This window comes from Macrobrachium rosenbergii, chromosome 5, assembly GCF_040412425.1.
Source record: "Macrobrachium rosenbergii isolate ZJJX-2024 chromosome 5, ASM4041242v1, whole genome shotgun sequence".
Lineage (NCBI taxonomy): Eukaryota > Metazoa > Arthropoda > Malacostraca > Decapoda > Palaemonidae > Macrobrachium > Macrobrachium rosenbergii.
Genome location: NC_089745.1, coordinates 27,572,924 through 27,600,040, shown reverse-complemented (window position 1 = coordinate 27,600,040; position 27,117 = coordinate 27,572,924). Strand labels below are relative to the sequence as shown.

Below are 27,117 nucleotides of genomic sequence, written 5' to 3'. Positions count from 1 at the left end.
CACACAAGCGCACACACACACACACACATATATATATACAGTATATATATATTATTTATGGGGGCAGTCTTTCTCTGAAGCAATTCTCACTGCTGACCAACAGGATTCACTGGAGCTGAGGAGCCTTGCTCGTTAGGCTTTATGGAGAATAACCTGGATCTGTGAAATTTTTCTTTGTTAATTTTTCCTATTTTCCCCTATTATTAGGATTTTGTTTTGGTACTAACGTTTAATTTTGTGTGCTCAACTATATACTGTTGTGTAGTTAAATTCTGGATCTACTGAAGCCTTCCTCTGGTTTGGAAAGCCTGCTCCCAGCAGGGAAACGAACTCCTCAATGAGAGTCGATTCGGACCCGTAGAAGAGTACTTGTACAGTATACAACACGACATCATAAGAGGTGACAATTTGTCTTTGTATTTGAAAAGGAATCCAATCGTTAGAGGGTTTTTTTGGGATAAAAGGAAATCTAGCATCGAAATTAAGTTTAGGTACATTAGAATATTGCTTTGGTTAGTAGAATATCTTGTCGAGCTGTGCTCTGATACTTTTATAAAGATTAGTGTAGGATAGCAACTAGACTTGCTCCTAATGTAAAGTGGGGACATGCTGGTTCCACCGGACGTCTTCTAAGGCATCGAATCGACTCTCATAGAGGAGCAGACTCTCTAATCCAGATCAGTCTAACATACGAAATCATTCTAAGATCTGTAAGACTGATATTGAAACCAAAAACTTTGAAATTATTGGCAAAAATTGCAATGCAAATGAGCTTTTGATATGGGAATCGCTATCCAGCTGTTTATCCTTTAAACCGTTATGTATGCGTTTGTGTGTCTATATATATATATATATATATATATATATATATATATATATATATATATATATATATGTGTATATATATATTATACTGTATATATGTGTGTGTAAATGCTTGTGTATGTGGTATCTTTTTTACCATAGTTCCTGTCATATGGTTTCTTTCTTGTTGAAACCTTTTGTATTTTGTTCATAATTACCGCTCAATTGTCAAAGCTTCTTAAACACTGTTTTTAAGCTGTCCTCTGCTATTGTTTGTCTTGTTACCCTGTTCTCTGATCACCTCCTTTTATATTTATAACCAAGGTCTAAAGATTGGTTATAACATGCATTATGTGAGTGGGTATTCATTTGGTGCCTGCTCAGTTCAACTCTATTTTCGGTATGAATAAGGTGTGCTTTCTTATAAGTTTTCTTTTTTAATATTTCTACATTAGGTGGTAAATTAATTATTACCTGGTGCATTATTTGTGAATCTTCAAGTCGGTTTAAATTATATTACTATTAGTAGTGTTAAACTGGTTTTTGATTTTAGTGATTTAACATTTCAACCTTATTTAACTGATTTGCATGCATATATATATATATATATATATATATATATATATATATATATATATATATATATATATATATATATATTACTAAAACACCTCATTCAAACTGGATGGTATCAAATGGAGTATTTATTCAGAAAAAGTTACAAGCTTTCTTGGACAAACAGTCCACATTATCAAGTATCCGTACGGGATACTTGATAATGTGGACTGTTTGTCCAAGAAAGCTTGTAACTTTTTCTGAATAAATACTCCATTTGATACCATCCAGTTTGAATGAGGTCCTTTAGTAATTCTACTAATGCACAGAACAATTGTGTAATTGATAAAGTTATATATATATATATATATATATATATATATATATATATATATATATATATATATTGTGTGTTTTGATCAACAAAACTTCACAAGATTCAAAGAGATGCTTAACAAAATGTAAGTGAGAGATGGGACTTCCGATAAGTGTAAACAAGCAGAAATGAGGTGAAAAGAGTATGTACAAGGGATGAAATAATACTGGACGGCGAAAGGATTTATATGGTTGAATGTTTCAGATATTTAGGACCAAAAAAAATGCGAATAAAACAAGGGACAGGCTAAATATGCACACTATAAATATGCTATTTCTTTGTATGTGTGTATGTACTAATGCATTGATGCACACAGAGGACAGAAACACGCATATGAATGCATCCGATAGACTTAATTGCATATAAAAGCAAGATTAAAATCGAGTATAATCTTTATTGCCATACGGGCGTGAATCATGATATGATAATAAAACTATGTCGATTTGGGAATGAAAGAAGTATATTAGGAGTTAAATAGCAGGAGAGAGTGAGAAATGATACCATAAGGAAAATTACCTACGTTCCATTTTCTGCATAACCTAATGACGAAAAGGAGAGCGACATGTCTTGGACAAGACCTTCGCACAACCCTGGGAGAATAAATAGTAGGTGAGAGGATCAGCTGGGCTCCTGATGGCTCCAGGAGGGTTGAAAGACTCAGACCTGCTTGAAAGAGACCTGTGAAAAGGGTGGCTAGGTATGGGTAGGTATAATATTGCTCTATTAAGTAATGTTAGGCATTTGCATTTTGCATGTCAACGTTCCATCGCACACTACCTACTGCGCTAGCAAGAACATTTAACAAACACATACAGTACATTGCTTCTGCAACATCTAATATTCTAGTGACTTGAAAAATAAGAAATCGTAGGCACAGCAATATGTTACACTTGCGTAACTGAAAGTCTGTTTAATCACAATCACTGGGAAACTCAAAGAGATCGTTTTCAATCGAACAATCCCACACAAAATGCTAAGTAACCTGTAACAAAATCATTAAAATTATGATGGTATTGACTCTTGGTGCCTCAGAAGAAAAGGACAATTGCTGTACATAGTAAGTCTGAACAAACCGAGCAACTGATCACGTGACTTCAGCGGGAGGCTCCGACAAGCTACTTCAAAGACTATTGGTATTGAAATAGACTCATCTGAATAACTGGAACGTTATCTGAGCTCTGCGTAATCCTGATGAATACAGTCAGACACTACCCACTCGGTCTCAGCTATAGCAGCAATTCAAAGTAACCAATTAATCATTTCGTCAAACGTAAACATGGGTGCTCGTTCAAAGACCATTCATTTACGTCAAACTAATAACTAAGACTGATTTCTACATACCTTCTACTTTCTGCTTTCTATAATAATAATAACAATAATAATAATAATAATAATAATAATAATAATAATAATAATAACGAGTTACCCTCCCGCAAGCAAAATCTCAACCAGACGAAAGGTAGCCCACGGTAACCAGCAAGCTGCAACCAGATATATCTGGTTCATTGGAACAGCTTTCTTTTTGTAATCTCTTTGAGAACCGTTTTTATCTCTCTCTCTCTCTCTCTCTCTCTCTCTCTCTCTCTCTCTCTCTCTCTCTCTCTCTCTCGGAGCGGATTTTTTCTATGGAAAATCTCTCTCTCTCTCTCTCTCTCTCTCTCTCTCTCTCTCTCTCTCTCTCTCTCTCTCTCGGAATTTGCCTATAATTGTCGATAGATGACCGACAATATTAACTTATAAGGACGAAATTGCGTTTCGAATAAAATAAGACGAAACGGTGGGAAGACCGATTCAGTAAAACTCCTGTTAACACTCGAATTTGCTTATAATTGTTTGATAAATGATTGACACTATTAGCCTATGAGGACATAATTGCGTTTTAATAAAAAAAAAAACTTAAAACGCTGGGAAAACCGATTCAGTAAAACGCCTATTGACTCTCTTTTTCACGTACAAGCGCACTAACAATACACGCACGTACACGTGAAATCTACAATGCACCTCAAAGATATGACAAGAAGCTAAGGTCAAACTTATAAACATAATTAATAAGTATATATATAATATATATATTATATATATGTATATATACACAGTATATATGCTTAAGAAATCACAGTAGATGCACGTGGCTTCAGTGTGTATGTGAATCCCACAGGAAAATGACAGGCAGAAGTTCAGTACCAAGCGCTTTCCCCAGACGATGCGTTAATAAACGTGATAGCGCTTGGTACTGAACTTCTGCCTGTAATTTTCCTGTGGGATTATATTATATATATATATATATATATATATATATATATATATATATATATATATATATATATATATATATATATATGTGTGTGTGTGTGTGTGTGTGTGTGTGTGTGTGTGTGTGTGTGTCTGTGTATTATCAAAGTGAATAAAAGAAGTTCATCTAAAAGGGCTGGAATCACTGTAGCCAAAAATACTTGTTAGCTTCATTTATAATAATCAAAGATATCAAGAAACCTCTCTCATTAAGAGAGCTCATTATCGTTTCCTGTACTTCTATACAAAACAAAAACAAAAAAATAATAATCAAATGCAATAAGGAAATTAGATGCTCCTCCTCCTCCTCTCTCCACACACACACACACACAGACACACACTAACATACAGTACACACAAATACACACAGATGCAAAGCCTGTATGAAAGAACGTTGACGTCACTGAATCTGTCCGTGCTGAGGCGAGATCAGCGATGGTTTCAGCACAAAAGCCAATCTTTGCAATGCAATGAAGAAACCAATATTATCATCATTACGATGCATTGACATTTTACAGTATTATTATTATTATTATTAGACATTCTGATATTAGAGAAGAAATAATTATGAAATTGTTTTAGAGCAAACCAAACTGGGAAATATGAGAAAACAACTGTAAACACATTATTAATATACAGTACAAACACATTAAAGAGGCGAATCCAGCCTGTCTAACTTAGGCGAAGGGAGATTACTGATGCTTTTATATACCCACAATTTGGTCCAAACACATTGTTATTATTTCATGACTTCCATCTGAATCCATAGCACCTCATCCCCCACCTCTCTCTCTCTCCCTCCCCAGGACTGAGTACCGTTTGTATTTTCCAGAGTGCATCAAAACATATAGATATCTGCACAAATAAGCATTAAAATTACTTTTGAACAAATGAAATACAATCACATACTTAACAACACATACAAACAATTTCTATAGCAATAACAATTACTTAAATATTTTCAGCCCTTACTGTAGTGCCACTGCAATGAAATTATACTTTTACGCTATATCCAAATACTTGGCGAATGCACTTTGTATTAGGGATTTCAAACCTTCAAACTCGAACATTTGTCATTTCTTCATAATGATACCAGTGATGATGATTGAATTAATATTATGCACCATGTGACGCATGCATATATATATATATATATATATATATATATATATATATATATATATATATATATATATACTGTATACATATATATTACATATATATATATATATATATATATATATATGTATATATATATTACATATATATATATATATATATATATATATATATATATATATATATACATATATATATATATATATATATATATATATATATATATATATATATATATATATATATATATATATATATATATATATAAGCATTGTACAACAGTGACATAAAACTCATAAGTTTAACCAAAATGCCCTTTGAAGATCTCTCTCTCAAGTGCTGCATAAGGTGAGTTTTCACATGAAAAAGTAAATAGCAACGAAAGACGCAAAGGTCAAACCGTTGTTTCCAAAACGTTGTCACGGCGAATCGATATAGCCCTTAGCAACATGCGTCTGCTTAGGGATGTTTTTCTCCTGGCTCTGAGGAATATATATTACAGGTTGTGCATGAATAACAGGTGAATAACATCACACACATACACACACAGAGAGAGAGAGAGAGAGAGAGAGAGAGAGAGAGAGAGAGAGAGAGAGAGAGAGAGAGCGCTGTTGGATGTCCAAGCAAGTTACCGTAAAAGAAGTCGAGATTCCGCATTTAGGCTTACTTCTCATACGTTATTTGCATTATTTCCATTTGGTAAAAGAACAGATTGAAAATATTACTTTATAAATTCCTGATTTTAAATATTTCCGAAATTAGTAGCACTTTTCCACATAAATGTTATGAGTATTTTTTATGCGAAAACCCCATAGTAAATGGATATCGGAACCCGAACTAAGATCAGATCAAATTCCGATGGCACGTGCATAACAGAACGAAGAACTCAATTATATTTGTTAAAAAATAAAGTTACTATCTAGCCAACTGCGCAATTTCCTGTGCTAGTACCACCACGTGGTTTCCGATACCTTAAAGGTGTCCTTATACCCACACCATTCCTTTGCCGCGAGCATAATGTACGGCAGTCTGGATTAATGAAAAGGCTATGCCGTGTCTGAGCATCATAATTCAGTTTTGGACGAAATGAATCACAGTTTAAAGAGAGACTGGGAGGAAGTACTGTATATCGATCAACAGGAAAAGAAAAATGACACAGAGTAACAAAAGTAATGCAAATCACGGCCTATGCTTGCGCATGTCTATGTAAGCGCATGCATTGATATAAGATTAAGTTCATAAGCATATTTTCAGATCAAGTTTCAGATATATGACACCGACTTTGAAGCTGAACTATCCATTTTGAAACTTCCGATGTGAACAGAATAAAGATCTTTCAAAGGACCGCTACACCAAGCAGCATCTATTACAATGGTGTTTACGAATTTCACCTAAAAACAAGCCAAGGGCGTTTGATGGCAATATCGACTCAAAGCACAACACAAGCACAAGATCGATGCCTGCGTATCTGGGCAAATAAAGCATTTCCTGCTCTCTTCACTCCAACCCCCAACCCCTCAACCCCACCCTACTGGCCTTCGCTTCCCACCTCCCTCAAAAACTCTCTTGCGTATCAGGAGCCTTGACAAAGCTCAGGCAAACGTATAAGCAGTCCAACTTGTTAAGCTGACCAATGGTATTCCTTAAAAAATCGTGCTGAAATGTAAATATTCCATGTACCACAACGTTTCCCTTGAAAAAATGCTATTACAGATAATAAACGACTGTGACATTTAAGGGTAACGAAGGGAAATCGATGGCAGTATTGGAATTTCAAATTTCCCGCCAACGGACCAGCTGCAGTTTGGCGCTGGCTACCTATGACGTCAGGGCCACCCCGATCGATAAACTCTTCCCTCCGTTTGCTTTCATAAAAGTTCGTTTAAAATGAGGTCGCGATCGGAGTTCGAGTTTCTTGAAATTCTTAACGTTGTTCAAATCAAATTGGACATAAGTATCTCTACCTATCAGGAGTATAATGCTCAAGAACATTGTTGATAACTAGAAACAGGGGGGAAATAATGAAGAGACGAGCGGGAAAGAAATCACAGCTGGCGTACCCGGCCACCTTTGGTCTTACTCCAAGAACCTTTCATTGTCCATCTCTTCTCCCAACCTCGATACGCACACTCCCATGCATTTACCATATGGGGGCAACACGACACGTGGGCTTTGCACGTTTCCTGCAGCTTAAACGTTATCCCTAAAATTCAGCCCAAAAAATAAATTGAATCAGTTTGATTAGGACTCCTTGCGCTATTCTTACAAGCGTTCATCCAACTCTATACCAATGCGAAGCTGAGGAGAATGTTTCCCAGACACACACACACACAAACACACACACGGGGCTATGCAGGAGATGACGTTTGGCAGGCATAATATCTGCCACAGTCGCGTATGAAAATAGAACTAGTTTTCTCAGCTCAATAAAAGGAATATCACAGTAGGTAAGACACGACAAAATTATGACATTGCATTGCAGTAGAGTCAAGGTTGAAAGCTGCTAGAAAACAATTAAAATCAATACACTCACACGCATAAACACACACACACACACACACACACACACACATATATATATATATATATATATATATATATATATATATATATATATATATATATATATATATATATATATATGGGGAGTTCTACGTCACATAATCTATCCGTCTATACACACACACACACACACACACACACACACACACACATATATATATATATATATATATATATATATATATATATATATACACACACACACATAACGGTATAAGAATAACACTGAAGACTTCTGAACTTCAACAAAACTCTGATGCCTACAAAATGCATAGAAACAAACATAATGAATTCTACACGGATGGTAGTAGCAAGATAGGATATATATCACACTATGTATCTTTTAAATTGATATAAGAGCGATTCTATCTTCACAACAACAGCATTAATGACACCAACAACAGGAACATCAGTACCAATAATGGTGTTAAAACCTATTTTCCAAGTAATCGAAGTGTTTGTACTGTAACGCTTATATTACTTTTAAAGCAGTCGGTTTAATACCTTTACTTCTCCGTATAGTAACTGCTTCAAATAAATAAAAACTTGACGCTTTGTAATTATATAAGTTATTCAAATACCAAAATCTAAAGCCCGTGTACAAGTTTTTTTTTGGCATAAGTCATCACAAAGTGTCCTAATTTCATTACTCAGGTCTGACTCAAAATATATGGAAAGCCTCGTGAATGCAAAACTGTCCTAATTTCATTCCGCTGGTCTGTAACTCACTATATACACATGCAAAAAATGAGGAAATATTCCTCGGAACCTCTGGCATCACATAAAGACTGTCCATGAATCATTAACAATCATCAACACATATAAAACCAACTAATTATGAACTAACCTAATAGTGAGATACTCTATGCTTGCAATGATTTGATTTATACTTTTGCATCGATTTCGAGCGGGGATGGAATAAAACGCATTACTGTCACACTAAGACAGGATTTTGTTCCTAAACAATATTTCAAAAAATTCTTCTTACGCGTTTCGCATCTGAAAACATATATAGTATCCAGTTCATACAACAATCATATTTTCAAGCATACGCAAAACCATAGCCTACATCGCAGTACGCAACGCCATAAAAAATTCGCGGTAGGCTTATGTAAAATGGACTCTAATTCCATATGTGCATACCATTTCCATATAAAGAAGTAGCTAAAACATCGGTGACACCCATTTAAACATTCTTATACCAAAATAACAAAGAATCAATCAATATCGAAGTGAGAAATATGAAAAATGATTCACTCCTTTGTTTTCTTGCATATACCACCTCTTGAACAGCGCCAGCGGATGTGGCTTAGACGTTAAGCTTATTTTGATCCATAAATCGGTTACACCTGCTTGATAGGGCCTAATACTGCCTATCAGAGTTGGAATAATGATGTTCTATCTATTTTCCTTAGCAAAATGACAAAATATCTCACATAACTCTCTATTTACTGAAGAAAATACCAAGATTATCCAAAGCCTCACCTCGCCCTATTTCGCAGTCTACACGGCAATGGAGACTGGTATAGGCTTCACTATTTTCATCTCTATATCTCGAATTACGCCGTCTGAAAACATGGTTTTGACTTCAAATTATATCGTATTAATCAGAATACAACTCTGGATCACTTCATACATAGATGAAATTCTGTCCTGGTATTTTAACAAAATAAAACCCATCTATACCTATTCTTAGACTGCCAACAAATGGCCGTACTTGAAGAAATCTGTGTTTGTTCATCCAAATTGAAACATTTATTACAAGCTCGCTTCAACTCTTTCCTTGTAGATTTTCCACTTCCATCAAAGATAAATAATTCTTCTTTCATCTTGTAAAATAAAAAGGTACACAGACAGGTAATTAATTTGAACATATGAGTTTAAATAAGAATATATCGAGTTTTAGAACGAAGTCCCCTTCATATTTGAACATATATCTCAAAGATACAAGATCGCACCTGACGAATAATGCTTCGGAAACGTTGCCAAACGTATATTCTCTCGGCGTGCACACGAAAAGACACAAAAAACACATTCCAACACGTATAATAATTGAAGGAACTGAATTAACAAACACAAATGGTTGCGACGACGGATCAACTTGAACGAAAACGGGTGCGAGTGTTTACAGTGCCACGTTTCCGTCCGCACGAAGGCATTTATGTCTCGGGCCCAACAAAATTCGTCTAAGTCTAGTCCCAGCATCCACTCGTGCAGCACGTGCGTGCTCCCCCTGTGCGTGTTGATTTCGCCGTCGTATTCGTTACCTATTCGCCATGGCTGACGCTGAAGCTCCTGCTGCCGCTGCCCCTGCAGCACCCGCAAAGGAAAAGAAAGAAAAGAAGCCCAAGGCGAAAAAACCCGCTGCTAAACCAACTCACCCTCCTTACGGGACTATGATTGCCGCTGCGGTGAAAAGTTTGAAGGAAAGGAACGGCTCGTCTCGTCAGGCAATCTTGAAATACATCGTCGCGAATTACAAGGTTGGTGACGAGAAGAAGGCTGGAAGCAGACTGAAGCTTGCCCTGAAGAAGGGTGTCACTTCTGGGGCACTCAAGCAGGTCAAGGGCGCTGGGGCCTCTGGCTCGTTCAAACTTGCCAAGGACGACGCAAAGCCTGCCAAGAAAGCCGTGAAGAAGCCAGCAGCCAAGAAGTCTCCCAAGAAACCTGCAGCCAAAAAGCCAGCTAAGAAGCCCGCAGCCAAGAAGGCTGCTAAAAAGCCAGCAGCCAAGAAAGCCGCGAAGAAACCAGCTGCCAAGAAGCCCGCGAAAAAGCCAGCAGCCAAGAAGGCCGCCAAAAAGCCAGCTGCCAAGAAGCCCGCACCAAAGAAGGCCAAGAAACCCGCGAAGAAGTAAATGTGACCTCTGACCCCGACGAAAGTGTTTGAATGGATCTCGACGAATGAATGATTTTAGATTAAGATGGAATCCCCAAAAGGCATCTTTAGGTGCGATCGAATGGTGTACTTCTGTAAGAAGTGAATTTTTCTACTATTAAGATTTTTTCTAATATGACTGTACCTGAACATTCTCACATACAAAAGATCTCTTGTGTGTAAATATGTGAAATAAAGTATTTCTAGATTTTGAGTCTTTGTTGCCTCCTCTATTTTCATGGGTCATTACTATATCAGATTCAAGTCACAGAAAAAAATTTAATTTTTTTGGAACCTGACTAAAGATTCCCAAATCTTGAAAACTACCAGCAGTTTATCTTAAAATATTAAATAAATTAGCAATTTTTAACTTGTTAAAATTTTACATTTAATGAAAATGTTTTAATCACGAAAGTGCCATAGAAAAAATAAACCAATGTTAATGGGAAATCCTACTCTGATAAAATTGAGGTAAAGAAAGTTTATCAAGGGAGAATAAGAATGGTTGACAGTGCCCAAGCAATGGTTGGCTAGCCATATGGACATAGTAATTTATATGGGAGAAAAATACTAATGTTGGTTAAATGACCGCTTGACTGCATAGCCCTACCTACTGGTAAAGTTAAATGTCGGTTGCCAACCCTGAAATCGAAACCTGACTTCGGCACAGTTACACAGCCAAAAATCTAATTCAGGTACTGCCAAAAGGTCGATTTTAAGTAAAAAAAAAAAAAAAATCATTCCGTTATCATACCTGCCTCAAACTTGAAACTAATTAAAATTACCTGTAGTTACACCTGAGGATTAGAAGAGAAAATTATAAAAGTTCGTTTCCGGTCCTTAACTTCATTCCACATGAGGGTTAGTACTAAACGCGAAACATTCATTCTACTGTTACACCATGTTTAATACTACCGCTGGGTGATCAAATCCTGTTATATACAAATATTTTTTATTTATTGTGAGAAATAGTTTGCAAGAATCATATATACAACATTTTTCATGTTTTTATGAAGATTCGAGACAAAAAAAATCCAATAGGGATGTTCAGACCGAAAACAAACATTATCTGAGAAAATTAGGCAAAATTTGGAACCAACTCCCTTAATATGAAAAACTTAAAACTTGAAAGGTTTCACAGGAAGTACAAGATACTGGTGTTACTGGAAAATTCTTTCAGTGGTACCCGGTAGGAGGATAGTGCTATTAGTGCACTGTAGGCATTGCTTAAAGTTCTTTGTAGCGTCCTTTTGCCCCCAGCTGTAACTCCTTTCATTCTTTTTACTATGCCTCCATTCATTTTTTCAATCTTACTTTCCACCTTCCAACAGCTGTTTTATTGTGCAACTGCGAGGTTTTCCTGGAGAACTTTCTTTGCTCTTATTTCCCTTTCAGTGCTGAATGACCCTCTTAGGTCCCAGCACTTTGGCCTTTGGCTTAAATTTTATATTCCATTTCCAATATACTGGTGGTAACAGAAATTGTCACAGAAGTCGGATCTAGGTACTGTGGGTGGTGAAGTCAATCAGGTGACTCGCTTTTAATTAATTATAATTCCCCTCTGGCATTATTTCCGAGGTAAAGCAAACTCGATATTGCTGGCTTCAGTAGCTTAATGTTGGTGAATAATAAATGTCACAAAGATGTGGTTAATATATATAATATATATATATATATATATATATATATATATATATATATATATATATATATATATATATATTATATAGTATATGTGTTCCAACCTTTACCAAACCAACTGCAGAGAAGTTTCATACAATATAGAACAGGAGCCAGAATTAAAGGATTTTAATTCTGACCAAGTAAATGTCTGACACTTATTAATTGCAAGAATTTCAATTTACTTTAACATAATTGCTAGATTGAACTTACCTTTTCACAGCTTGAGTTCCCCACACACAAGACAGTTTAAGATTCCTGATTTCGTGAAATTACTCCCCTCCAACATTAATGCCAAATCAAGTCCACATTTTTCATACCATAATTCTAAGTATGGGAATCATATCTGGTCTTAAATAACAGCAGCATGTTATTCCCTCTGAAAACAATAGAAATATTTAAAAACAAGAAAAGCTGAGACTGAATTAACTCAAGTGAGTGGCATCAGTTACTAGGAATAAATCTTTCTTTTCATTTTGAATGTAGTAAAAAGACAAAATAGGTGAAACATTTTTCATCCATTGGCTTTCTTTAAAAAGAACTTGACTATCCAACCAGTTTGTGTAACAACTGTTACCCGGTCAGTTTGCCAAAAGGCTCAAATTAATTGTAGATATATATTTCATATATAATTCTGACTACTATGCAATCACATACAGTTGCACTATTCATTCTACACAATAAGATTTATTACTGCATTAAGTAGCTTTAGAGTTAAAATTCTTAACCCTGTTATGACTGGCCCAAAGGATTTAATCTTAATAATAACATTCTGATTTTACTTAATTAAATGCTGATCTTTAAAAATGTATTAGTTAAAATACTGAAAACTGTTGAAGACTTCCAGATTCTCTTAGCTGATTTGTTGCTAAAACCTGACAATCACTGCTGGCTAATGCAATAAGACTAAAGCACTTACTTCCTACCTAGTACAAGGAAAACTACAGACTTGCATATTCACTGTTGAGTATATATATGGTAAATCTTTTGGGTCAACAAGTAATATCAGAGGATGTAAACATAAAATACTGCATATGCTTGAACATATTTCTGTGCTAAGTGCAATTGTAATTCAGGCTAACCACTAAGCTTAAATTTTCATCTTCATTAAAACAGCTAAAAGTAGATATCAAACTTCACAGAAAATATAATACAGAGTATGAAAATTGGGTTTTAAAAATATCCCTCTCTGTATGCTTGTACCTTATCGCTCCTTGAAGTAAAATGTTCCTATACCTAATGCAAAACTCCCAGACGGGGGTATTGCCGTCAGTGTACCTCACACGGTGCATTGTAGGCATCACTTAAGGTTCTTTGCAGCGTCCCTTCAACCCCTAGCTGCAAATCCTTTCATTCCTTTCACTGTACCTATGTTCATATTCTTTATCTTCCATCTTACTTTCCACCCTCTCCTGACAACTGTTTAAAAATGCAACTGTGAGGTTTTCCTCCTGTTACACTTTAAAACTTTTTTTATTCACAGCTTTCCTTTCAGGGCTGAATGACTTCATAGGGCCCTCAATTAGCCTGCATTTTATATTCCATTCCATAACCAAAGCAAAACATGAAATAGGTGTAAAATACAGTACACTCCATTTTAATGTTTCAGATATTTAGACACTAAATAACAAAACATCAGGAACTGAAACGCAAGCCTGGAAGCCCCCTTCCAATAACCATATTCTCCTTAGCCTTTCTTCCTACATCCATCTTGCCGGCAAGACGTCAGTTAGTAACAGAACTCTGTCAGCCAAGAAGAAAGACACCAAAGAGAACAGAAAAAAAGTAAAAGGATGAAAGCAATGCAGCTGGGGGCCGAACGGGTACCTTACATAACTACCTACGGTATCTATAGAGTGAGTGGTGGGGTTACCTCTAAGTGTCCCTTGAGCTGCATATCACAGATGGTATAGTGTACAAAGTGTTCTTTGTAGCAAACCTTCAGGGCCCAACTGCTCTACTTTCTGTTTTTCACTCTTTGTCTATTCTCTTTCATCTCTTCCCACACAAGATGTCCAAGGTCTGTTTCCTTGCACTTATCAAGTGGTTTAACCAGACCACTAAACTTAATTTATTTCCCTGTCACAGGGATAGCTTGAAGGATTTGTCTATCAATAATAGGTTTGATTTCATTTATTAAATTATATCTCAATCTAAAGAACTTGACAGTTTCCTTGATTGATTTGTTTCCAGAACTTGGAAATTGTCAGTACATAAATCCTTTAGCCATGGCCTTTGTTAACTTCTTTACAACAAAATTCCTTTAGCCATGGCCTTTGTTAACTTCTTTACAACAAAATACCCAAGACACTGAAAAACTGTATTTGACAATGTTGTTTAATGTATATACATATAAGCACCAGATTAACTTTTGACTGTTGTACTCTGAAAAACTATCACTGTTATCTTTCATAGCAGTATCCTAACTGACAAAATATCTAAAAGACCATATACTTCTAACACTGGTAATCTGAACTCTCAATCTCCTGTACTGTATTGCATTTAGGATGTTAATTACATAGTGTGAAATCTTCTGAACAGCATTTCCAATCAGCCAAGCAGTCTTTGCAAGCTATGTTCTCTCAAGATGTATCCATTCCTCAATTAGGATCTAGTACTGCATTTGACTGCAATTCACACTTCATGAGATTTTAAATGTAAACAACAAGGAAGCTGAAGTCATTTTGTTGGATGTAAGTAAAAGTTACTTAACATTTTAGTCAACTCTTGCGCATAGCTTTGGTTTTGTCAGCAATTTCTAACCAGACCTTTCTATACATAGGAGTCCTCCAAAGTTACACAAAACAATCCACCCATTTATCTTTGACTTATCTCTAGCTACTTATAAAAATCAAAATAATACAATAGTTTCATCCCACGTGGCAATACAACATAAACTGGAAAGATTCAACAACTTACATTTTCAACTGAGAACACAGAGAATCATTCATTCAAGAATTATTGCTAGCTTCACAATCATCAGACAAAACATGATAGTTTACATAACACATTCTTAAAACAATATGGGATAAGCAGAGTTCAAGATAACATACAAATCTTTATTGAAGATTAAAATCAGGTTTATTGCTTCAAGAAATAATTACAGTACATACAAAATTTCAGTAGCCTGTACTTTACTAACATGCTATGCATACCAGTCTAAAGGTATACACAATATTATGTTGCTGAGTTAACTAAGGGGCTTAATTGAATAAGATAAAACAAATCCCATATAGACATGTTAACTAAAATAATTACAGACTTTTAGTAAAAATCACAATAACTGCTTATCTTCAAAATATAAACACCATAACATGACTCAGTTTTAAATAAAGAGAGATTTTGTTACAAAATATCACAGCAATTTCTACAAAAATGCCACGAATACAAGATTCAAACTCAAACACAAATCACAGAAATGTAAACAAATCATACAGTAGAAAAGAAAATCAGCAAAAGTGAACCTTTGTAATTTGTACAGCATAAGAATTCTAGTTCATCAGACTCTTAAACATAGGTATCAGCAGTAGGAAATACAGATCAGCTACATTTTAAAAATCCATTTAATTCAACTTCTCACTCCATATTTTTCATTAAAAAATATCACATGACAAAAATGAACTAAACTCAAACTCAGTGAACAACAGAGACACTGATTCAGTGAAGGAGCAAAAATAATAAAAGCAAATACAAAACCCTTTTTGTATACAGTAATGCCATTTATGAAAGGTATACACTGCATACAACTTTAAAAATTAAATCAGATCATGTACCATCTTATCATACATACACCATAGTAAATCCGTCACAATATGTATCAAACATTTTCTGAAAACATAACATACCAGTGGCAATTCTAACTTTGCACATTAAAAGAAAAAATCTAGGAATTCAAACTACAGCATCTTTCTGTTCTGAAATCACACATAGCCAATGAGACCTAATAAGCACAACAGTCAATCTTGGCATCTTAGCAAGATAAGATCAAAGCCAAATTTTGAGTAACAAGCTTAGTAGTTATATAGACAGCTAGTCTTAACTTAGGAACAAAAAACTTCTATACACACCTCCAAATATGGGGATTACTTCCCAAGATAATCCCTTGAAGGGATGGTGAGTTTTATAAAGTGCACTTGTGAATCAGATGTTCTAGGGTTCTGTGGCTTAAAATGCTTGCATATTGCATGCATTTTATTCTCATTTCCAACACTGCTAAATATCATTGCTTCTTATGCAAATAAAAAGCTGCAATGTATTTAGCAATTAAATTTTACTGTCCATTTCCTTTAAAAATAGGATGCAGATTTCATTCAACATCTAAATGAACAGAACACAACAGTGAGAAACTTGGGCATTTTCAGTCTTCTCATAGTCATAAATATGCCTGCTATTTGTCACTGAATGCTAATTAAAGTCCACCACAAGTGACAATTAATTCACTCTTTATTTCAAATTAAACATCCCTTTTCCTTTTTCCCTTTCAAGGCAAATAATTGTAATAAGACAAGAGAATTTATATACTGAAAAAATTATCTAAAGCTATGCATATATGGAGCCATAATAAAGTTATTGCACTAACACATACACGAGCATAAACTTGTAAAAGTATCAGGCTGACCCCAGTATTCAGCAACAGAAGGATATTCTAAAATATATTGGAAAGAGTAACTTACTCAGGTACATTTTTGTCAAATAGCAATGTTCAAACATGCTACTAATAGAAAAATAAATGGTCCCTTATTTTCACTGAAAACCTTGGCCTGTACATATTTTCTCATTACGACCTGGTTATAACGCTGCCAAGAATTCTCCAGGCAGTCCTGAGTCGAATAATAGACATTTTCCAAGAAGGCATTGAATGAAAATATGGCAGACAAGAAGCTGAGCAACTACTGCAATGGGTGGACTGACAGTACCCCTGCAGAAGCAAATACTTCATCAGTACAAAGACAATACTTCGAAACAGCACATTCCTGAGAAGCCTTCTTACAAATGAAATGCAGTAATTTTTTGCTGGCAGTCACTTATTATTCATCCACGCAAACAACAAGCACTAACGTTTCCTATTAACTCTCAAACTAAATATAAATGAAAACATCTCCAATGTGCACATCCATTAATACACAAGAATTTTCCTTAAAACCTCAATTATTTCTTAACATTTTTTTTCAGGAATACAGGTCCTCCAATTTGTTCATGGCTAGTAAATACAATTGCTGCTGCAGCTTTATCAGGGGGAGCTAAAGATCACACAACATAAATGCTGCATAAAGTGTACTCACCAAACTATAATTCAAAATGACAATAATCATAGAATGACTAAACCCACAAACATTTTCTTAAAATGGTGGGCATGATAATATATAGCAACTGATCAATTTTCCAAAACCTTTCTATGGTTATTTTACTCATGCAGTATCAAGAGACGATGCACAAAGTAGACATTACACCTATGGTGTGGCCTTTGAAATGTAAGCTTCTAGTTCCCAGTCTCATACTTTTAATCAGTCACAAGCTTTCTGAATACTGATATCCAAAAATTATACAACTTAACTAAAGTAATTAAATAAAACATCTCACAATCACAGTTGGCAACAAACACGCAATGTACAAAAGTTAAGTACTACAGTATTTATATTTAGTGACTGTCATGTACAAAAGAAGTTTCTTGAATCTTCTTGTCACTCATAACTTTACTGATGAGATAGGGGAGTTAACACAATTAACATTATACATACACCCTGATGGTTTCAAGTATAGGTCGCCTACATACAGGACATATATTATCTCTAGTAATAATGGCTGACCTACAGGCATCACACAGACATAGGTGACGGCATGGCAACAATATGACACACTTGACCTGATCCTGACACACTATACACAGCTGGCTCTCCCGTTCTTGTTCAAGTTCACGATATAACTGATAAGTCTGGACATCCACCTTGCTGGAAACTTCACGTCCAGGACCTTTTATGCTCCCAGAGCTTGTTTCGGGCTGTGGAACTGGCTCTGATTGGGGCTGAATAATAGCAGCCTCCTGAGCCAACTGGCGCATCCTCTGGCGGGTAATAGGAGGCCTTGCTAGGGCTGGAGGTATGATAGGTGCTACAGGTACATCTTGGTGATTTTCAACTCCCTCTAGTCCCATGGGAATTGGGTCTGATGGATTCAAAGGATAAGCAAATGCCCGATTCTGTGGCAAATTTAGATCTGGTACATTGTCATTACTGTCATTACCATTTTCATCGTTAGCATCATCTTCCAATTCCTCCTCTTCAGTGTCAATTTCCACAGGAGGTCTACGGTGAGCTTCTCTTACGATGGCCATATACCATCGGATAAATCGTCGCCTCAACATTAAAATCATAGAAGGTATAGGAATGTCTGGGATTAAGATCATATTGTCCATCATGTAAAACAGGGCTTTCTTTACAGCAATCATAACTGCAACAGCAGCGATTACCCCCACAACAAAATCAACAGGTATACTAAACAAAAAATTTACTAAACTTGTTTTTAAGTTATTAACAGCATAATTGGTTGTAATTAAAAAACTGTTAAATTTTTGACTGCAACTTAAGTATGTATATGAACAAAGGTTAAGCAGTCCCATGAAGACTAAATATATCAAATTAGGCAAAAAGCTTATGATAAAGAGAACAGAGGAGCCAAAGAGAATGAAAGCATGTTTTATTGCTACCATGAGATCACCCAGATGACTTGCAGCCAGTACAATTGCAGATAACATTCCACAGTAAGATGAATGGATGAGATGGCATGAATAGACAGCAGCTGAACAAACTGTCATAACTGCACCACTTATAAAACTGTACACTGTACATACAGCAGTCTGCAGAGCAATTATCAAAGTCAATACACAGGTACCTATATCATTCAAGAAGAGGAGGAGGTCGGCAAACAACAAGGAGAATAAGTCAGCAGCCTGTAAAAAGATGGTGTGAGATTACCGCCTGTCATATTGAAGATATCTTACATCTTTCTAAAATGCTACCAATTTAAATTTAAAAAATACAGGCCAATGACATACCCTGCTGCACCATTATTTAATGCAAGACTTCACTGGATATATCACGCAGTATTTACGGCAGTATTGCAAAAGCCCAATACAGATAGCGCTCATTACTATCTGTTTTTAATGTCTACCCGTGTCATTAAACAGTTTAACCAAATAAGTAACTTTAGCATCAAAATGTAAAAGGCTGGAAAAAAGCAGAGGACTGAAAAGAGAATGCAACTGACAATCAGACAAGTCACAATTTCATTACAAGAAATGAATTGTCCTGAAGACAAGAAAAAAAATAACCTTAAAGATCCTTTTTTATTTCGTGTGGCACAATTAGGGGTTTTGCAAAGAGCATTTACCAAAGATGATTATTATTAGGATAGTTTAACCAAACTTTTGAAGATGTAACCCGAGATAACTTACTTATACTACTGTACTGTGTACTCCATTTCACAAAAAATTTAGCCATTTACTCGTAGAGAATTAACCTAATTCAATACAATAACTGTACAGCATCACTAATTACAATTTTTCTCAAAGGACAATAGGTAATGGAGTAATTTTTCAAAAAAATACTTGAAATTATTACAAATTATGGGCAATTTAATGTTGGATACATGCAAAGCATTATTGTAAGGCAGCGCTAAATTTCTGACATCAAGATTGAGGCAACATGTCATAAAAAAATAAAATTTTCAGAAAAAAAAAAATTCACATAGTATACAAGCCAGTTTTACAATACGTAACTAACATACAACGCTCAAGTTGATACACACCTATAATTAACTAAGGAGGAAAGACAACCTCTTACTGGAAATAAAATGGGTCCAACTACACTTTCTTATGCTTACCACAACTAACACGGGTATTCAGCATGAGAATAAAATGTCTGATACTAATACATGTACATATCATAACTTTTGTAACTAAGGTAGCACTGCAAATCTACAAAGCACTATATTTATATAATACAAGTTTTTTTTTTATAAAAGCCTGTTAATGTATAATATAATACAGTATATACATTATTCATGGTCTCATGGGTTGAGAGGTATGCATCTGCTAACTACCTTATTTTTCATGAAAACCAAGTGTAAGGCAGCAAGACTTGTGGGTCTGGACAGGTGCTCATAACATGATAAATTGGTTTGTATTAAAAAAAAAAAAAAGCATACCTTGGTGCTACAAAAACATACTGTACTTGCTTTATCACAACCTTATTAGTCATATACCGTATGCCTTACATCTAGTCCATAAAAGAGACAAAGGCTGACTAGTCCATACAAGAGATAGTGTTGCCTGATTTATTCTTTAACTGGTTGGTAGTGGTACTATTTACAACCTCAGTTGGTGGTCTGTTCCAAAATGAGGCTACATGTAATAGGAAGAAGCTCCCACAGGGGATGGTGTTGAACCTTTTTAGGTACATTTTCCATCCACTGGCTCTAGTTTGGTTACTATGAAAGTCATCTTCACAAAAGAGCAATTTGGGTTCAAACTTTGACCACCAAAATTAATGAATGCAGTCAAGTGATGAAATCCTTTCAGTACCACACTGTAGTTAAAAGTGAGGCAGATAGGTGAATGGGTCTGTACCCAACAATCTTCCCTACCTGCCACTAACTACCTTTATTCATGTTTAAACATACTGTATAAGCAAGAATAACATTATGGAGTCAATATACTTTGGACATCTCCAAAAATACTCCTCTAAAACAAGTTTGGAAAAAAATTCAGGAAAATAAATGGGACATATATCACAAAACCAAGATATGCTATATCAAAAAATGGAAAGAAAATTCTTTGCCCCAAGAAATAAGCAACATCAGGAAAAAAATGTTCACAACATAAGCAGCAACAAAAAAGTAGATGAACACATTGTATTTGTAGAATACAAACAAAAACATACTTATGACCCTGAAATGACAGACAATATACATGGCACATGGCACAGAGAAAAATTGTAATGAACAATTAGATTATGCCTTTTCAAACTGTAATAAATCTGCTCCTGGGAGAGATAACATTTGTTTGAAAAATATCAAACATTTAACACCATTAGCTAAATATAGCAAATTTTAAAAGTAACCTGTGTTTTTCCTAACATACAAACAAGTTTTACAATAGGATAAGGTTTTGAATGCAAGCTGGAATGGGTGTTAAAAGCTGACTGACAAGGTTATTAACAACCACCAGGTAGGGGGGGTAAGCTCTGCCCAACTTTTGGTCTGCACTTCACTTTGCCTTTCAGTCCAGGTGCCACATGAGAAGGGTGGCTGAGGTGGGCCTTTATGTATATGTAAATAATAACTTTAGGCTTGCATGTTAGGAAAAATACATGTAATTCTAAGCCGGCTGTCCGCGGTGAGCTAGCATATGGTAATTGACGTTTTCCTATGTTATTTTACCTGCTGAACAAGAATTTAAAATAATATTTTGTCGGTCGGCTGTAACTAAAATGTAATTGACCCTTGAAAACTGCACTTCTGTACCAGTGGGTCGCACACAGCTCAAGGGTAAATTACAGTTTAGCAGCAGCCGACCAGCAAAATATTACCTTAAACTCTTGTAAAGCAAGTAAAATAACATAGAAAAACGTCAATTGCCATAGTCTAGCTCCACTGCACACTATTTGAAGCTTTCGTAAACAGGAAACAAAACATTACCATTTCTGCTTTCAACTTGGGTGGCCTCTATAGGTTGCCGTGGCAGAACGGTGCTGCATGCCACATCTGCATTTTTAAAGATTCCTGGCAAGCTCGTATGTTCTGGCAAGATGTAATTACTTTAAATTCTTGTTCAGCAAGTAAAATAACTCAGGGAAACGTCAATTTCCAGTCTCTCGCAGCTCTCGCTAAGCGCAGAAAACTGGCAGCTGCTGATTGGTGAACGGAAAGCTAGTGCATGCGTGTTAAGGCTTAGAATCAGTAGTACTAGTAATGAATGAAAAGTGCCTTTGGAACGGTTCCCACCATCCATTTATTTACCCTTCTTTTTACGCTTGTTTTTTGTGTTCCAAATGACATATATAACAGGAAATAACTTTTCCCAAGTTATTTACCCCACCAAAAACCCTGGATTCCCAACTGGTCCCCCTTACTGTTAGCTATTCTTGAAAGGGTTTTACCACATCAGTTCTAAGATAATTTACTGCTTAATTATAGCCGAGCAACAAAATATTACTTTAAATTCTTGTTCAGCAGGTAAAGTTCTATAGAAAAATGTCAACTGCCATAGCCTAGCTCACCATGGACAGCTGGCTTAGATCTACCAAAATACAAATTACTTTTAAAATTTGCTATTTGTTCCTACATAAATACAAAACTTAGGAGACTTGCCATTGGTGGGAGGAAATCTGGGTGCTCTCTGAACAGACTGGTAGGTTTGCCCAACTTGGGATGTTTCTTCCCAGTCTGGGAGAGGAGCAGGGAAAGGGACACCACACCTCTACTTGGTATTGTCTGTTCCTTCCTCCTGTTGTCATGAGGAAATGAGGATATGCACCTTTAAACTAACATAAATTCATCAAGAAATGGCTTCTTTATTGTGTAACTTACCTACACAGTCTTCTGTCCAGTGTGCTGGCAGAGGGTCACTGACCTACAGTCCATAAGACCTGGTGGGGCTGGTTAGTAATGCTCACTGGTCTGGTACTGGTACCCCTTGGTCCAGGAGATGTAAGGATAGCAATTGCATCTTTACCAGAAGCAACAGATGCTGCAGTATGGACCATACCTTTAGTGAGCCCCGTCAGTCCTCTCCACAGAGAAGGGCTGACTATCAGAAGTCTTGCAAGACTTCCACAGGGGAGACAAAAAGCAGATGATGCCAACTTCCTCTTGCATTTCTTCATCTTCTACTTCATGCTCACCAAAGTCTAAGCAGTGGTGATGGAATAAAGGAGGACCACCCCTAACTCCCCAGGACACATCACAAAAGATACATGAGGAGTCACAGCATATGCAGAAGCAGTGTAAGAGCCAGCAGATATGGCGGTGGTCACAGAGGTTTCAGTCAAGGACTTGACACTAAGCTCCCCCAAGATCCCCTGGGATGCTCATAACTCCATAAGTTTTACAGCATCCTCCTGTTCTTAAAGAACAGTTAAGTCAGTATGAGGTCCTCCTTCTGCCCAGAGAGAAAGAGAGTATCTGCCAACAGAAGAATCCCCACCTCCCAGTGAAATGAAGCCTCAAACATGTTACAAGAGTGAATTTCCTCTCTTTGGTGTGAGAAAATAAAAGGGAAGACAGTTCCCTTGGGAGTTGAAACAGTGGGTGGAAGGAAGGTACCGAAGACCTCACTTAGTGTCAATGGTAGAGTATTCCCCTCCAACGACGCAGGTGAGGTCTTCCTGACTGTCTTCGACACAGGTGAAGTCTTCCTAACTGTCTTCTTCTTGGCCGCAAACTTTACCCTCTGTTCTGATGGCCACTCCTGGCCCTCAGAACAAGGATCCTCTCTAATGCAGCAATGTTTTCTGCAAGATGTGCACAGTGAGTTCAGGTCAACTTTGATACTTGAAAGGAATTGCTTAGTCTGCAAATCCCAGAACAAAGCCTGACAGCAAGAGGTTTCCTTGGTGTAGAGGAACAGGATGGCTTATTTAATTTATGGTTTCATCCATTTCAAATCAAACAACAAATATATCACACAGGGAAATGAAAAGAAAAAACCAAAATACTCAAAACCACAGAGAATGAAGTAAGAAATGGCAAAGGCAGGTGCAGAGAGCCAAAGAAAAGGCATCTGCATCCAACAGCGGCCGAAAGCAGTGGAATGCAAGGCGACAGGTGGGTGGGGCTTCCTCAACTGTCGAATGTTAACAACCTTATCATTAAGTTTTTAACCTCCCGTTCCAGCTCATGTTCGTAAGCTTATCCTAATATACAGAATGAAGGTTTGTATTTGTGTAGGAACAACATATATTTTATGCTGCTACCATCATTTTTGGCTCGGATATTTGTTCCTGGAAAATGGCAAAATCTTTGTCAAGAGTGGGATTTGCAATCATATCAACTAACAATCATACCATTTTCCTTGACTAACAATGCATCTATCTGTTCTCACAGCAGAATTATTTGCAATATGATCAGCCATTAAAATTTTTGAAGACAAACACTGCAAAATTATAAAAAATTTTTGAAGCCATTTATTTTTTCTATGTAAACAAACCAAAGCCTTTTATGCAGTCCTCAGTGAGAATTTGTGAACCAGCTGTTGAACTTGGAAACAAAAGTTAGCCATGGTGAAGATAGCAGTTAACACTTCCGATGCTATCCAGTTGCCTTACAGGAGTTGAAACCCACCCAGTTGCGCTTGCATTCGGGGATGATATGACTCCTGTAACCTCATTTGGGGATGATATGACTCCTGTAACCTAACTGCCGGGCAAAAAAAGTTGGCCAGAGTAGTAGGGCCCTAAGTGTTCTGGCAAAGAAGGAATTCAGAGAACCATGACATTTCCCTGCAGAAATTTCATGTCAGCTGGCAACTTACATTAGCTATTACCACGCATGGGTTCAGAATAAGCTCTACCATGTTCCCTCTCCCCATTGTTAAAAGACAGGGCTGAGGGTGATGCATTATGGTTGCCCAAATGTACTCACCTGTATCTCATTTGATTCTGGTCTGTACTTTGGCCCAAGTATTGCTGTTATAGGTGAAAAGGATAGAAGTAGTTTAATCAGTCAACATTCACACCTCCAGACTATACTGGGCTAGGGTACTCAGAAGAGACATTTCTGTGTTCAACTGGAGCTTGGGTGACTACACAACTTATCAAGCAGCCACCACAGACCCTCAGGGGAAGACATCCAAGAACTTGTGGCCTAACAAGGTTAGAAAGAGACGTTGTTCTTTCTAACACCTACCCATACTAACGACAGGTCACCCTCACTGGCCTCAGAGAACAGGTTCTTTTAAGATAGTATTCATGATGTATCCTGAGCAAAGTAATATCTCATCTGGGTCTTAACAACAATCTTGAAGGGAGGACATTGAGAAACTCATATCTCTCAGCTGAAATCAACCAACAGGATATGATTTCTCACCAAAAACTTGGGTATGAACAAGAATGAAAGATCCCAGCCTCCCAAGTGACAGACAAGATACGAAAGAACATCTAATTCCCAAAGCACTCAACAGAAATTCAAAGAGTGGTCTTGCAAGGCTCCACAGCACTAAGATAATGTCCCACTCTGGAGGCCAAAGTTCTTGAGGAAGGCAAGACTGTTCAAAACCTCTCAGTGGTTTAGATATCTCTCCCAAAGCATAAAGATCCAGCTCCTTTAATCTGAAGACCAGTGACAAGGCTGAATGACAGGAGAAGTAAATTCAGGCTTACTATCCTCCATGGTAGTGCCATCTCACACTCAAGGGGCTTGCACAGGATGGCAAAACAATACCAAAGAAAGGTCAACTATGTGGCTTGCATGCAACAAACAAAGGGAAAGCACTAAAATGACCTCTTGCCCCTGCAGAATGCACTAAACTGCACAGCAAGCATGATATCTGACTACTGTGAGGAACCTGCATGCATAGAAAGCAGGGAAAATACGGCACACTATGAAAATTTCACATACGTAGCACACACAAAGGAAACTTCAGCAACGGAAATGGGAGACAAAGATAAACGGATGCATCGACAGCTTAGAACACAGTGGACAAGCTAGGTTGCCTGAGGTTGTGAGGCCAAGGCCTACGTGATAGGATTTTGTGTTTGAGCCAATGACAACAGAAGCACACCTTGTGTGATAAACTCCATTTATGGAAGTGTAGGTTTGTATTCCTGTCGGAACAAAAGCCTCTTTCTCAAAGGAAACAGTACATTCCTCCTGTCAGAATGTATCTGGCTGACAACTCAATGGCTGGGAGATCTGCCCACTTGCTCACCTGCAAAGTCAAAAGACACACAACCCCAAGACACTGGCCCCCAATTGTTGACAGGCCACAACAGCAATGCCACTCATCCATCAACACCATGTGTCTTTTCAACTGCTCTTGGAGCAACTGCAGCATCAACCATAGTGCTAACATCTCCAGAACACTGATATGCAGATAAGGCATACCAGAAGTAGGGGGGGAGGGAAGCTTAATGCTAGATCCTCCCTAACTTCCTGACTCAATGGAACAAGCTTAGAAGGAAGGTCCTGATATACAGACCAGTGCTGCTTCAGTTGCCACTGAAGCGAGTGAAGGGGACTCCACCCATGAAGCACTAGCTTCTCTAAGGAAAAGATACTCTGGGACCAACTGCCAAAGCTGAACCAGTTGTTCCTGCTATGACAGGAACTGCTCCAGTACCTTCTTGAACATGCTTCAGTGAATCTAAAAGCACATGCAGGTACTTTATTGCTTGGGAATGAGATTGAACTTCTTGCTGTTGACCATGATACCCAACCCGTGACAAAAGGAGAGAAGTCTGTCTACACCCTGTAACAGTCATTCCGTGGAAGACATAAGGACCAACTTATCATCCAGGTATAGCTGTAAATGAACACTCATCGAATGAGCCCAAGCTGAACCCAAAGCAAATATGCTGGGGTGCTGTGACCATTCTGAAGCATAATGCCTTGAACTGAAGGACACTACCAGAGCAAACAAAGTGGAGATACTTCCAAGAACTGGCACTTGAAAGCATGTATCTTGCAAATCTATCACAAGCATGAAGTCACCCTCTCTGATAGAATCTAACACTGGAAGTAGAGTTTTTACCTTGAATCAAGTCTGACTAACTCAGTCAAGGTCCGACCCAGAAACCAATGACCTACTACTTCTATGGCACCTTTCTCCTTCATTGCTTCCACCTTTATCAGCAAGTTCTGA

At 36.9% G+C, this 27,117-nt stretch overlaps 2 protein-coding genes across 3 annotated transcripts in view; one reads left to right on the top strand and one right to left on the bottom strand.

Moving 5' to 3' along the window:
• The first annotated feature begins 9,881 nt into the window (after positions 1–9,881).
• Positions 9,882–10,791, top strand: LOC136838624 (histone H1-delta-like). Its single transcript, XM_067103902.1, has one exon. The coding sequence runs from the start codon at positions 9,985–9,987 to the stop codon at positions 10,561–10,563; it is 579 nt and encodes a 192-aa protein (XP_066960003.1). The 5' UTR covers positions 9,882–9,984; the 3' UTR covers positions 10,564–10,791.
• A 4,517-nt stretch (positions 10,792–15,308) lies between these two features.
• LOC136838625 (uncharacterized) overlaps positions 15,309–27,117 on the bottom strand; it is a 35,430-nt gene continuing 23,621 nt past the window's right edge. For both annotated transcript variants that reach the window (XM_067103904.1, XM_067103903.1), the window contains exon 3: positions 15,309–19,209. In XM_067103904.1, the coding sequence (XP_066960005.1) occupies positions 17,992–19,209 (1,218 nt within the window). In that variant the 3' untranslated portion in view covers positions 15,309–17,991. The remainder of the gene's footprint in view (positions 19,210–27,117) is intronic.

Excerpts from the sequence above, each read along its gene's own strand:
- LOC136838624 (XM_067103902.1), top strand. The coding sequence starts at position 9,985 with ATGGCTGACGCTGAAGCTCCTGCTGCCGCTGCCCCTGCAGCACCCGCA.